General features: G+C 37.9%; 1 protein-coding gene across 3 annotated transcripts in view; it reads left to right on the top strand.

Moving 5' to 3' along the window:
• The first annotated feature begins 776 nt into the window (after nucleotides 1–776).
• Nucleotides 777–13,610, top strand: part of cdk19 (cyclin-dependent kinase 19) — a 74,878-nt gene continuing 62,044 nt past the window's right edge. For all 3 annotated transcript variants that reach the window (XR_008566929.1, XR_008566930.1, XM_054761628.1), the window contains exons 1-2: nucleotides 777–1,062; nucleotides 5,982–6,057. Coding sequence is in view for 1 of the 3 variants with exons in the window: in XM_054761628.1 (XP_054617603.1) it covers nucleotides 935–1,062; nucleotides 5,982–6,057 (204 nt within the window). In the remaining 2 variants the exon portion in view is untranslated. The remainder of the gene's footprint in view (nucleotides 1,063–5,981; nucleotides 6,058–13,610) is intronic.

The following is a 13,610-nucleotide window of genomic DNA, read 5'->3' on the forward strand; positions in this document are numbered from 1 at the left end:
GGTCCACAGAGCTGTCAATCTATCAAGGGCAGCGTTCTCCTTGACCGCTTGACGTCACGTGATGGCATACAGTCACTCGGAAGTCCCATCGTAAAATTCGCAGTTTGATATCTTTTATTGTTTATTGTTTTTTTTTGTTTTTTTTTACAAACGTCACCAAAGCATTCAAATTATGTAAATTTCAAATATGTATCATTATGTATTATCTAATTGTGCTAAGCATTTTAATAATATTAAATTCAGTATAGGCAGTATTGGTCATGTAAATTGTATATATAAACATTTACACACACATATGTAAATATAACATTAATACACAACACACATACATATATGCTATATGTATATGTATGATGAACAATAAAGCTTCTTTCTCTCGCTATATATGTATCAAATATATCAAATATATATCAAATATATATATATTTGATTGTATATATATATACTGCATTATAATGGTAAAATTGCATTTTTTCCAAGTGTCTTTATATTTTAAAGGACATTCTGAGGTTCTATTCTGAGAATTTAGTGATCCTAAAATGTTTATTACTATGTTGTCCCTGTACTGTATGTACTATTAGCAGTGTAAGTATACAACACGTAATTCAAACAACCAATCCCGAAAGCCTAAATTTAAAGCGTACAGTAGTACGCAAAGAGCAACATCCCGCAGCCAAAAACGCGGGTTGTAGTTTTTTTACGCCCCGGCTCACGTTGTGGCAAACGGCTGCTCATCCTCTCCAGAACTACACTACCCAGAATAACCTGTTCGCCAATTAGAAACGTCAACGAGCCAGTGAACATTAAGCGGAGCAGACCAAAATCCCAAACAAGGAAATGGTGGGGGAATAAACCGAGCAGATTATTTAATTAATGCATGTAATAATTAATATTTTATTTTTGATTGTAAATTAAGACGTATTTATGGGTTAGAATGGATTACGACTTCAAAACAAAGCTGGCCGCCGAGAGGGAGAGAGTGGAGGATCTGTTCGAATATGAAGGTTGCAAAGTGGGTCGAGGCACCTACGGGCACGTTTATAAAGCAAAGCGCAAAGACGGGTAAGGCGACTATGGATGTTGTTATTTATGTGAACGCTGAAAATGCATTTTCTCAAGCAACGTGTGGTTTTTGAACGGCGCGTTTCGATTTTAATCCCCCCCAACGTGATAAGTCTGTTTTTGTTTTCATGTCACTCACCAACCTCCCTCCTCCTTCCTGCTTATCTCCCCTCCAACACAATGTAGTAGCGACCCATCTTGATTTTACAGTGTGACCAAGAGGGAAGCAAATTATTTTCACCTATGGACACGCACATGACGTCTTATCAATAGTATACTAGCAGTTCAAACCCCCTTTCCCGGCCGAGCCTCTCTCACCAGGACTGCACGATCAAACTTTTTGTCCCTTTTAGTCCTAGTTGGATTGTTTCACTTTCACATTGTCACGCTACAAACATTTGGCACTCCGATGCTTGTGTAAGGTTGCTGTTGTGTGCGTTAAATGACGTCTATATGGACTGCATGTTTCCCACAATGCTGGGTTGTATCAACTGTATTATTTGCTTTAAATTAGGGGTGGGCGGATCGATCCAAACACCGGTAAAATCGATACGAAGTACAGTATCCGGGTCGGATCGAGATGGGATCGCTATTTTACAGTTCTCCTTTAGGTTTATTTTCCTAAATATCTCTTGTGGGTGCTGTGTTGCTCCTATTGTTACATTGTTGATATTGTTATATTCTTTACAAACTCAGGGAATAAGTTATAATGATACAACTAAAGGGAAAAATCACAAAATCATTCAATGATCTGAACAAATTTGCCGTATCACCCACCCCTTATGCATACTAAAGGTGGGTGGATTTGGGCATCAATTGAATACCAAGTAAATACAGGACCAATATTGCAGATACTAATATTTTTACTTGAAATTTCAGAACACCAGCAACTGGCGAAAAATTGAGATGCACTTCTTGTGAGAGAAGTGTGTGTGTGTGTGTGTGTGGATTCCCAGCATGCCTTGCGGGTTATACATCCGTATAAAATAGTAGTTTAAGCGTTGATTTTGGTATGGCTTTTTGCCCTCAAAACCTCCCTGTGTCCAATGATTTTTTTTCCCCTGAGGTGACTTCATGAACAACAAAACACAGAAAATAAACATAGAACATCTGCGTTATAAACACGTCAAGTCCCTGATGGAAATGGCACATGGTGTGACACATTTAAGTGGACCATTATGTAATTACATGTGTTGCCAAACTTTATTATGTCAAGACATCTTCTGAGTCAATGGGAGAACTTAGGGTCCCTCATCATACTTGCTCACATTCTTTTTTTTAGCTAAAGGGTGTTTGAAGTGCAGCCTGGGTAGCTTGTTCTTGTTGGCCTGCAGCATATTTAAAAAAAACCCACACAAAAATAACATTAAATAATAATAATAAGGATGGTGAGGGCCACACTGAAAAGAAAATAATGAAAAAGGAAACGAGAACTGCAGCAATTAATCAATGAGTCGACGATTAATCAATTCATCGACAAGTATTTTGTTTTTTTAATTGAAAAATGCAAGTATTCTTTGATTTCAGCCTCTAAAATGTGACTATTTTTTAATGTCCTAGTCATCTACGAAAGCAGACGTATTATCTTTGTGTTTGGCAAAACAAGATATCCACACACGTCAGCTTTGACTTTGGAAAACTGTGATGGGCATTTTTGCCTCTTTTCTGACGTGTTGCAGCCCAAACCACTCACTATTTGTGTTTGCTTCATATTGATTTGGCCATCTAAGGCAGGGATGTCCAAACTTTTTTCATCGAGGGCCGCATACTGAAAAATCAAAGGATGGACAGGCCACATTGATATTTGACGTTTTCTAAACCAACCCATGTATACTGTATATACTGTATATGCTAAGAAATTATATGTATAGATAGGTGACGTAGGTGACAAAGTGGGTTTTTAGTATGAACCTTTTCTACTTAAATTGCACTTTATTTGGTCATTTTTCCATTGCTGCTGCTGTTTTTTTCCCCCCCCCCCCAGATTTCAACATTTACATTTTCTTCTTCTTGTCATGTTATAACTTTAATCCCATAATATTTTGACTTTATTCTTGTAATATTATACGTTTTTTGCAACTTTCTAAAAAAAAATTGCAATTTTATTATTTGTTTTGTTTGTTTCTTATAATGTTACAACTTTTCTTTAATATTTCAACTTAAATTTTAATTGTATTTTTAATTTTTTAATTGTAATAATTATTAGGACTGTCAATTGATTAAAATCGCATGTCGTCCATTTTTAACTTGTAATTAGTCACAGATAGAAGTATTTATCAATAATAAGTGTTTCTTTTGAAAGATCATTTTAAAGTTTTTAATACAACTATCAACATGGGCCTGGCTAATATGTTTGCTTTATGAAAATTTTAGTTTATTATTTTATTATTTTAGTTTATTTATTCAACAGTCTGTTTTTTTTAAACAGCTCAACAAAAAAAGGACCTCAATGTATAAAAAACAAACAACGTACAACAAGTAGACATTGGTAAGTTAAACTGTCTATCACTCAAATATTCTCTTCAGGCAAATAATCTCACAACATACAGTTGTGACTAAAATTACAAATAACGGTTTGCAAACTAAGACTAGCAACTCTTAACCCGAGTTTCGGTTTGCAGTTCAAAGCATAAAATCAGCCGAGAGACAGATCACATCCCCAAAAAAACCACTTGTTATTTGAGACACTCATATGCCAAGGTACCACTGAATAAATGGCAATAAAAAAATACCTTCTCTCTTCTCTCCGGCATTTAAAACTCAACGTACTCCGGTGACAATGCAACTCAGCGACGGTTGATAAAAATAACTTGGTCATGTCAAGAGAGCCATCTGCCAGGGCTTTGAAGCTAAACTTCCCATTGAAAACACCCTTTTCTTTGCCCATTGCCTGTTGTGTAAAAGGATTAAGCCGGGATATCTTGGTTATCCGAGCTCAATTTAGCCATGATCCGGTTGCACAAAAGTGTGATAGTGGAAAGTGGAATATGTTCAGACATAAATTACCATGGAGATTTATTCTGTGGAGTTAGACCAGGCTAAGGTCCAGGATGTATTTCATCTCATCCCTTATCTCAATCAGTAGTCACCATAAATGGAAACCAATAACTAATCCACTGCCCATTACACATTCTTATCACATTCAACTACACCTGCTGTCATTATTTCTAGATCATTTATGAGATAATTTACACATACTACATATAAAACACACATCCCATATAAATAGAAATGCACATCTACAGGATAAAGGAGTTCTACAGTCTGATGGAGTTATATTTACACGCGTTCACTCACATCTGCAGTCAATTTCACTTACAATTTCAATGAATTCATAATCACAGTGGGACTATGTTTTCGGAGATGTTAATTGTGTTGGTTGCGGATGTGTACTACGTACGAGGGGAAACGGGAACTTTACAGGTTGTTGAAGCGACGAGCGAGTAATGGCGATATGCTAATAAAGCAAAGACTTGATAGATATTAGTGTACACCGCTGTTTTGGTTCGTTAAACAAGCAACAAACATAACATTAACTATTTGGGTTGTAATTATGATTGTTTCAGCGGAGCACTGAGTGTGTATTTGTGCAGGACTTAGACACAAAGTATTGTAGATCGTCTCTGCAATACTTTGCCACGCTTTCTCTTTTTGTTTTGTGACTTTGGCGGTGTTGCCTTTCCTTTTTATTTGCTCTTTTGCCTCCTCGTAAGCGTCTATGAGGATTTCTGCTTCCGTCGGGGGAAACTACGCCGCTCTCTTTGCCATGGTGAATCGGTGACTCTGTGATCGATAGGCGGGGTCTATTTAAGGAAGCCGTGTACGTGCACTGATCCGGGTTTGGTTTCACCTGGCTTGATTAATCAGTGTCCACTCATCCTGGCTTGGGCTTTGTGCAACCCATTAAGCCTATGCACTCTTCCTTTGGGTTGGTTGAGCTCATCTTCGTCATTTATCCTGGATTTCTGAATCCCACTTTTGTGCAATAGGCTCCAGGCCGCACTTTGGACACCCCTGGTCTAGTTCCTAAGTGATTCTTTGATTCATCGAAACAGCTTAGATGAATCAACTGAGAAAATAATTGCTTAAAGGAAATTTTAAAATACTCACAAGGTATATTAAAATATTTAAATCTGAAGACGATGACTTGAATATTAAAATACTTGTTGATTAATTGGATAATCGATTAATCCATTAATTGTTGCAGCTCTAGTAATTCTAACGAGTGACTGTCCCAGACCCAGACATGAAGTTTATTCAGCAGCCAGTTGTGTTAGGTACAGTATTTGTTACAAAACGCTTCTGCTTGGTAGTCAAACAAACCCAGCTGACAAATGAGGCGATCAATCACACGTAAACAAACTAATGTTGATTATTTAATTGTTGGTGTATTAAAAAAAGTGTGTACTCGTAATCATACGACTTTATTCGCATATTTTTTAATCTGGCCAATACCCCTTTTGTGTCTACAGATTGTAATTTGGCTACGTGTATTTTGATGATCACTTTTGTCTGGTGATGATACGAGTGCGGAACAAAATAGGACATTTTATTTGCAGTGCAGTTAATGAGTATCAAGGATGTACGCTTAAGAGCGCCAAAAAAAATCCATAAACCTCTCAATGCAAATGAGGCTCAAGTGGGTCTGAATTGAGCTCTTTTGAGGATTTGTTTGATTAGTGCCAGCTGAAGCAAGTATCATTTGATGCTGTGTACAAGCTGCATTTGCCATTTCATTTTGCATTTCTTTTAAATCCATTTACACCACATTCAACCATCTTCTTTGAACTATTCAAGCAATATTTCCATCAGATTAACATACAGGATACATAAGAAAAACAAGCGAAACGTCTCGAGTCATACTGTATGTAGAAAGTAAATTGCGCTGTAATATATTCTCTTTTTTTTTATCCCTACAGGATAGACCAGAAGGAATATGCACTGAAACAGATAGAAGGCACTGGAATTTCAATGTCTGCCTGCAGGGAAATCGCTGTAAGTTTGAAGCATTTCATTTGTGCAGTGGATAAATACTACAGTGTGTTTATGTCGACGCCCCTCGGACTGGCTGAGTCACGTCGACATAAGCGGTTGTCGACATAAACAACATAAATGCTTGCTCATTTACTTGTGAGTTTGTCCAGAGTCATAAAAAGAAGGGGTGACCACAAAGGATTGTTGTTTTTTTGACATGGTTTTTCTCTATCTGTGTTTCTCTATATGTGTTCATATGATGGGTTGTACAAGGGGTGTCCAAATTGTGACCCGGGGGCCATTTGCATCCCATGGCTGTTTTTTCATTGGCCCGTTGACACATTCTAAAAATATCATTTGAGTTTAAATTGAAGTTTATTTCGAACATGTCAAAGTAATCATTAAAAAAATGAAATACAACAATAAAATAAACAGTAAGATGCCAAAAAAAAAACCAAAAGAAAATCTCAGGACTCCAAAATAAATCTAGTTTATTTGTTTGAAAAGGAGTAAGAAGAAGTAAGGCACTTATCTAGCCCGACCCCTTTTTTGTTGAATTAATATACATAAATGTTATCAAAAATTTAACAAGAAAACTTTAAAAAAAACAAGAACAGTAAAAATGGAAAAGTCTGCAATAGTTTTACAAGCATAAAGTCAAAATATTAAGAGAAAGAAAGTTGTAATCGAACATGAAAAAGTCGTAATTTTACAAGAATAATGTCATAATATGAAGAAAAATAATAATAATAATTTTAGTAGCATTGAGTTGAAATATTAAGGGGAAAAGAAGTTATTTTTGTAAAGTCGTATTATGAAAACCAAACATAACAACGAATAAAGTTGTAATTTATGGAAAATTAGGTTGCAGAAAAAGTTATAATGTCACGAGAATAAAGTCAAAATATTATGGGAACAAAGTCATAATTGCAAGAAGGAAAAAGACAACAGCCGATGAAAAAACGGCTGTAATTTTACGAGAGCAAAGCCAGATTTAAATACACCTCACGGTGATACTTGGACACGTCATCAGTGATAAACCCGGGGTCATAGGGTGTTTCGGGTCTTTAATCATCAGACACCCTCGCCCGGGCGACCCAACCGGGATTGATCAGACCCCGGCTTGTGTCCAAGTAGCGCACCACGGATCCCCCCTACGGATCCACAGCCACCGGGAGGCCTTTTCTGCGGCTTTCTTTGACTGCAGTCCTCTAACTCCAAGGAGTTTGAACACTCACTGTAGTGAGCGGCCTGCGAAACCTCTGCAACCAATTTCGACTGGTTCACAGCGGGCTTTCCAGCCTTTGCTCGGGCACTCCGTAATGAGCTCAGAGTATTTGGCCCTCTTACGCTCAAATATGAAGAGAAAAAAAGCTGTATTCTAACAAGAAAAGTCACAATTTTAAGAGAATAAAACATGATAAGGAAAGATTTGTCATTTTAGTAGCGTAGAGTCGAAATATTAAAGAAAAAAATACATGATTTTCTTAAAGTGGTAATATTATGAGAAACAAACAAAACAAAATAAAGTTGTAATTTCTTGAAAATTAGGTTGGAAAAAAGTTGTTATATTATATATTATAATAAAGTCTTAATATTATGGGGATAAAGTCATAATAATACAAGAAGAAAATGTAGCGATTGTTTAAGATGATAGTTGAATATTTGGAATTTAAAAAAAAAAAAAAAAAAAGCAAAACGGGGAAAAAAAGAGCAAAGAGAGAATTTCATACTAATAATAGGCTTTTTTTGTTTTTTTACCTGTATCGGAAAGCATCTTTTTCTTGAAATATATCTAATTTCTTAGCATATCTACCTGTGTTGCATTACAAAATATCAAAGTGGCCCTTGCATCCTTTCATTGTTCACTATGTGGCCCTTGCTGGAAAAAGTTTGGACACCCCTGTACTAGATATATTCCAGGAATCTTAGAATAATGCTATATGGATTTTCATGCCAAATTTTGAGGCTAGCTAAACAGGGACCGCTGCTCACTTGTCTTGTACCTCACAGCCTCTGCATAGATATGTCAGTATCGATCACTGCCGCTCAAACAACACACGGTACCTGATGTGTGTTACATCAGATGCTGTCGACTTCTTCGACAACAAGCGGAGGCAGCTCTGGCTTCCCAAACTGATACAGTGCCAGCCGACAGTGCTTATTCTGCCAATGTTGAAAAACTAATGTGGACATGTATGTAGTAAAACTGCTTTTTCAAACATTTTTTAGCGTCGGGAGCACTTTAATAATGACCGACACACTGAATAGCCAATGAAGTTGTGAAAACACAGATACGCTGGTTGATGGGGTGGGGTTTTGCCATAAAAGCAAGAGCAACGGAAAACTCTCACCAAGTGTGACCGTTGGTCTCTAAATGGAACACCTTTGGAACGCCTGATCAGAACAGCGTTTGTCGTATGATTGTCAAATTTGAAATGGGATTAGGTAAGGCCTCAAGCTATGACCCCATTGTGTTTTCCAGTCCATACCTCCAAACTAGTTCATCTGAAGGGAAGTTTCTGAGAAAAAAATATAGGCGAACGTTAAAAAAAAAACTTGTAAAACTCATATGTCAGTGTCAGTAGTACATAGACACATTCTGACGGGTTGAGGGGGAAAGTTCAGCTTATTAGCTTTCCAAAGCCATGCCTCTACTCCAAATGGTTCAAGGACAGCTTTACATTTACTTTGGATGTGACTGTTTTTGACACGTTTTATCTAAAAAAGAAATACAGGGACGTCCAAAATGTTTCCAAGGATGCTGGGTGCCACTTTGACATGTGCAGCTAAAACCAATTCAAGGTCAATATATGTTAAACCATGGGTGTCAAACTCAAGGCCCGGGTCCAGATTCGGGCCGCCGTATAGTTGTACGTGACCCACGAAAGCCTGGAAATAATGCACGTCAAAAAGTTTTTCATTATTTGACAATTTTTTACAATTTTATTTATATATTTATACATATATCATTTATTTATTTATTCATTTTAATATATTAAGTACAAAAATTTTACATTTTAATTAAATTAATTAAAATGCACAAAATTGTAAAAGACACTTTGTTTTTCTTGCTAATTGTATTTGTTCTGTGAATTTTGACTCACAGTGAAAACGAGTTTGACGCCTCTGTAAAACTTTCTTTCGTTATAGGTAAGAAGTCCAATTACTGTAATCATATATCTCATTAATAATTTATTTTATTTTTACAATACAGTGTTCCCTCGCTACACCGCGGTTCACCTTTCGCGGATTTGCTCTTTTGCGCGAGCTGCTAGCGATCATACATGCTGAACGAAGGCAGAAGTTACGTGGCTGGAGGGCGCCTGAAATACTGTAAATGAATCTTCGGCTCATGGAGGACGACGAGGAGGAATATGTTTTAACCAGGATACAAAAAAGCTACAGCCTATCGGCGTCAGGGCAAGCCACGATCAGAGGACTGAAAATATTCGTGTGTCCAATCTTGTAAGTTTATCATGAAAATTCAAACGAAATTTGAACTTTGAGTGTTTAAACAAGAGAGGAGAGAAATGTGGGAAAATATTAATGCATGTCTTAGAAAAGTGTATAAAGTGTATGATGAGGAGTTTTCCAGCCTTGGAACATATATAATAATCGTACAAAAAATATAGTTGGCTACTTCACGGATTTCACTTATTGCAGGCTATTTTGGGAACCTATCCCCTGTGCTAAACGAGGGAATACTGTATACCGAAGGACGGCTTTGTGCACAGTGCTTTTTAATATTCGTAGCACATTCAAATGTAAAATAATTGTAAAAATAAACATTGATAAATTCGGCATGAATGAAAAAAACAGCTGAAAACTGACTGAGCGTACACAAAAGAGAGAATCCAAAAAATCAAGTTAAAACCACCAGAGGGTTGACAATAAAAATGTCTATTTTTAATAACGTATAAGCGTCCCTCTTGTCCTTATTTCACTGAGAACTTGTACGACGTGAACGGGCATCGTAAAATGCTCATTTGCATTAACAAGCGGTGAAAGACACCGCGCTGTAAACACACTCCTACAGCCTGAGTCATCGACACACAACCGCACTAGCATGCTCTGCTAAACTAAGCTAACCCCGCTAGCTTCCATTTTACTCCGTAAGGGAGGGGTTTCAAAGTTTTTCCTCAACTTTTGCCGGTGTTTCAGGTCACCGTTTCAACATGTTTAGTTCAGGAAAGTGCAGGTTAGTGTTTGTGATGAGATTCCGCCACGATTAAGCGGTCCGCCGGGGAAATACTTAGCCACACAAAACAGCATTTCATTCACAATTTGTCAATTTCCATGAAATTCCGCGTTTAATAGTAGATTCCATTTTTATTGCCCAATTATTGCGTGGAAATTATAGAGCCTTGCTGTACATTTTACCTGTTTTAGCATACTTATAAATTATTACCCACTATGGGTGAATGTGTTTTTTGTGAAAAACATTTTTTGAATTTTCAAATGTACAGGTCTCTGAATGCTGAATCGCTAAAATTGCCAGCACGGCAGTGAGTATTTTGTTGTTGTATGTCCCTAAAATGAGTTCATTGTATTGAACTTTTACTATACAGTGGTGACTCGTATGCTAGTTAGCAGTGTTACTTACTAAACAATTTTTGTACCATTAAATAAGGACTTTATAATAATGACAGCTGGAATACATTTTATCATAATTCATCTCCGGAGTCTGCATCGGTCTGTTGTGGTGAAGAGGGAGCTGAGCCGAAAGGAAAAGCTCGCAATTTCCCGTGCGATCTACGTTCCTGCCCTCACCTATGGGCATGAGCTTTGGGTACAAGCGGATGAAATTAGTTTTCTTCATAAAAGTGGCTCGACTCTCACTTAGAGATAGGGTGACAAGCACTGTCATCTGGGAGAAATTCGGAGTAGAACCGCTGCTCCATCGCACTAAGAAGAGCCAGAAGAGGTGGCTCGGTCATCTGGTCAGGATCTGGTCGGCACATCCGACCAGTAGGATGCCTCGGGGAAGACCAAGGACACGTTGGAGAGATGAGGTCTCTCAACTGGCCTGGGAACACACTGGGATCGACCAGGAGCAGCTGGACGACGTAGCCAGGGAAAGGGAAGTTTGGGCTTCCCTGCTTAGGCTGCTACCCCCGTGACCTGATCTCGGATAAGCATTACAAGATGGACGGATGGATGGATAATTCATCTCAAAGGAAAATATTTTGAAATGAAAAAAGGGAAGTGTGACCCGCGTGACTGATTGAACTGTGGTTGACTTTGGAAGATTCCACTGGGTGTGAAATATGATTGGAAAAAAGAATTCAAATGAATTGATGTGGCGGTCTAAAAATACAGTCAAGTGTGACACACAATAAACCATGCTGGAAATGAATTCTTTTGAAAATCTGGAAAAGGGATTTGCCTAAAATCTGTGGCAGTCTTCCATTAAATATTTCCTTATCAATTTTCAGAATCATCCATTTGCCGATGGGAAATTAAGAGTCTAACACGCATGTTTTGGGGATGTTGGTGGGACACCGGAGTTTCTGGAGAACACGAATGCAAACTCCACAAAGAAATGTTCCAGTGGTGATTTGAACACAGATCTTCACACTGTGAGGCTGACGTGCTAACCACTAGACCACCTCAGCCCAAACTTGGGGTGTGAGTTGTTGTTTATTTTGGGGGGGGTTGTGATGTTGAACAATGGAAGGCATGTCAATGTGACCGCGAGTCCTTCATCAGTCCTTCCAAGAGCGCCAGAATGAGAACATGCCCTCTTTGGCATTCCTCTTGGTTATTATGTAACTATTATGTATCTATAGCATCCACTTGGACATATTCACCTGTAGGAGTCATTGACACTATGCAAACACGTCATGTGATACCATGCAAACACACTGAAACTGAACTTTCAAAGCACCCCCTTTGGAAATTAAATCAAGCTAAAAGATACCACACATGTCTAAAAATCTGTTTGCTTCACATTTGAATCTCATGTTAACCGTGTTGTTATGAGCAGTGAGGGGTTGCATTCAAAGACACCATGTCATTCAAGCTGAATTCACATTTTCAGTCGATTTTCTGGGATTTCGGATCAAATTGTGAAAATTAAGCATTACACAGTGCGCTTGAACGCATCATCATGTGAACAGTGCTTGGGGAGAGCACAGTGCTCCGGCAAGACAAAAGGAGATACTTATAGAGGTGTTCATTGTTTGTGTGTAAACACGCACCGATCGATCACCGGCACAGATTTTCTTAATTTTGGGGAATCATCGATCGGCCGATCCTTAAATATAAAACTGATCTCATCCACGGATCTTATCTACCTCCACAAAGGTCTGAAAGTCAGCCTAACGTACATTACTGCATGAAATTTTGTGGATTAGTAACTAATTTCCACCAGTGATTGGCGGCGCCAGTGCTAAACTTGGCACTCAGCCAAATGTAAAAAGCTTAATGGAAAGGCTCGGACAAAAACATCCGCACTACAACATCACCCGGTGCAGTTTACAATCAATATTTCCCTAATAACACGACAATAATATAGAAGCTTTTAAATAAAATACATCTAGTCATCAGAGATGTTCATTTTTCTTTCTCAGTGAGCCATTGTGGGCGTAGCAAGGCTTGTTGAACTTTGCTCTGATTAACCAATGAAAAAAGTGCAGATGTCACTGTGGGCCAGCTGGGCCTGGGAGGCAAATTTGAATTCTGATTGGTTACAAAAAAAACCAGCCCCATTTCTAATAAAAAGTGTGTAGGTGACATGGGCCAACGCTCCTGATTCTGAAGGCCCTGGTCAGATTACATTGATACGGAAACACACAGAAGCTGAAATCAGATTGGACAAAGAAAAAATGTAATATACACATACACTACTAAAAAGCAGTGCAGTCAAGAGACACACTACTAAATGAAGACTGGTGGGAATAAATGACTACTATTTCATGGAACAAATACTAGCATTTACGTTTTCAATGTAGCTAAAAGGCTGCTAAACCTGAGCTACTAATTAATACTATTTTATGGAACAAATACTCGCATTTTAAGTTTTACATGCATCTAAAAGGCCGTTAAACTTGAGCTACTTTGGTGGTAAGCAAACTCCTTACAAAGAAGGCATATCACACTACCTTTATCAGTGGTGCCGTCGTGGTGTTTTTGAAATGTACATTTTCTCACTCCTTGGACCGACAACTGTCACATGCTCCTCCATTTTGATGTCTTCTCTCCACTACTCACAGCTCCTCACCTTGCCCTCCCAGCCACAATGGTAGTTGACAAAGTTAGAGATTAAAAATTTGATCAACGCGATTAAAAAAAAATAACGCTGTAAATATGGCTGTAATTAATGAATCTCAATTAATGGTACGATTTGACACCCTTAGAAGAAAGATTTGTGCAAATACAAAAACATTGTCATTGTAGTCAAGACATGCAAGGAAATTACCACAGCAGTTCTTTTAGATAGGACTATAAAAAAATCTAAAAACACAAGTATCTCAATAAAAATATGCACAAATGGAGAGGAAAAAACCCTTTATCGCTCATTCTTTTTATGTCTCTGGCCAAAGTTACAAGTAAATGTTCAAGCAATGGCT

Source organism: Dunckerocampus dactyliophorus, chromosome 19, assembly GCF_027744805.1.
Source record: "Dunckerocampus dactyliophorus isolate RoL2022-P2 chromosome 19, RoL_Ddac_1.1, whole genome shotgun sequence".
Classification (NCBI taxonomy): Eukaryota; Metazoa; Chordata; class Actinopteri; order Syngnathiformes; family Syngnathidae; genus Dunckerocampus; species Dunckerocampus dactyliophorus.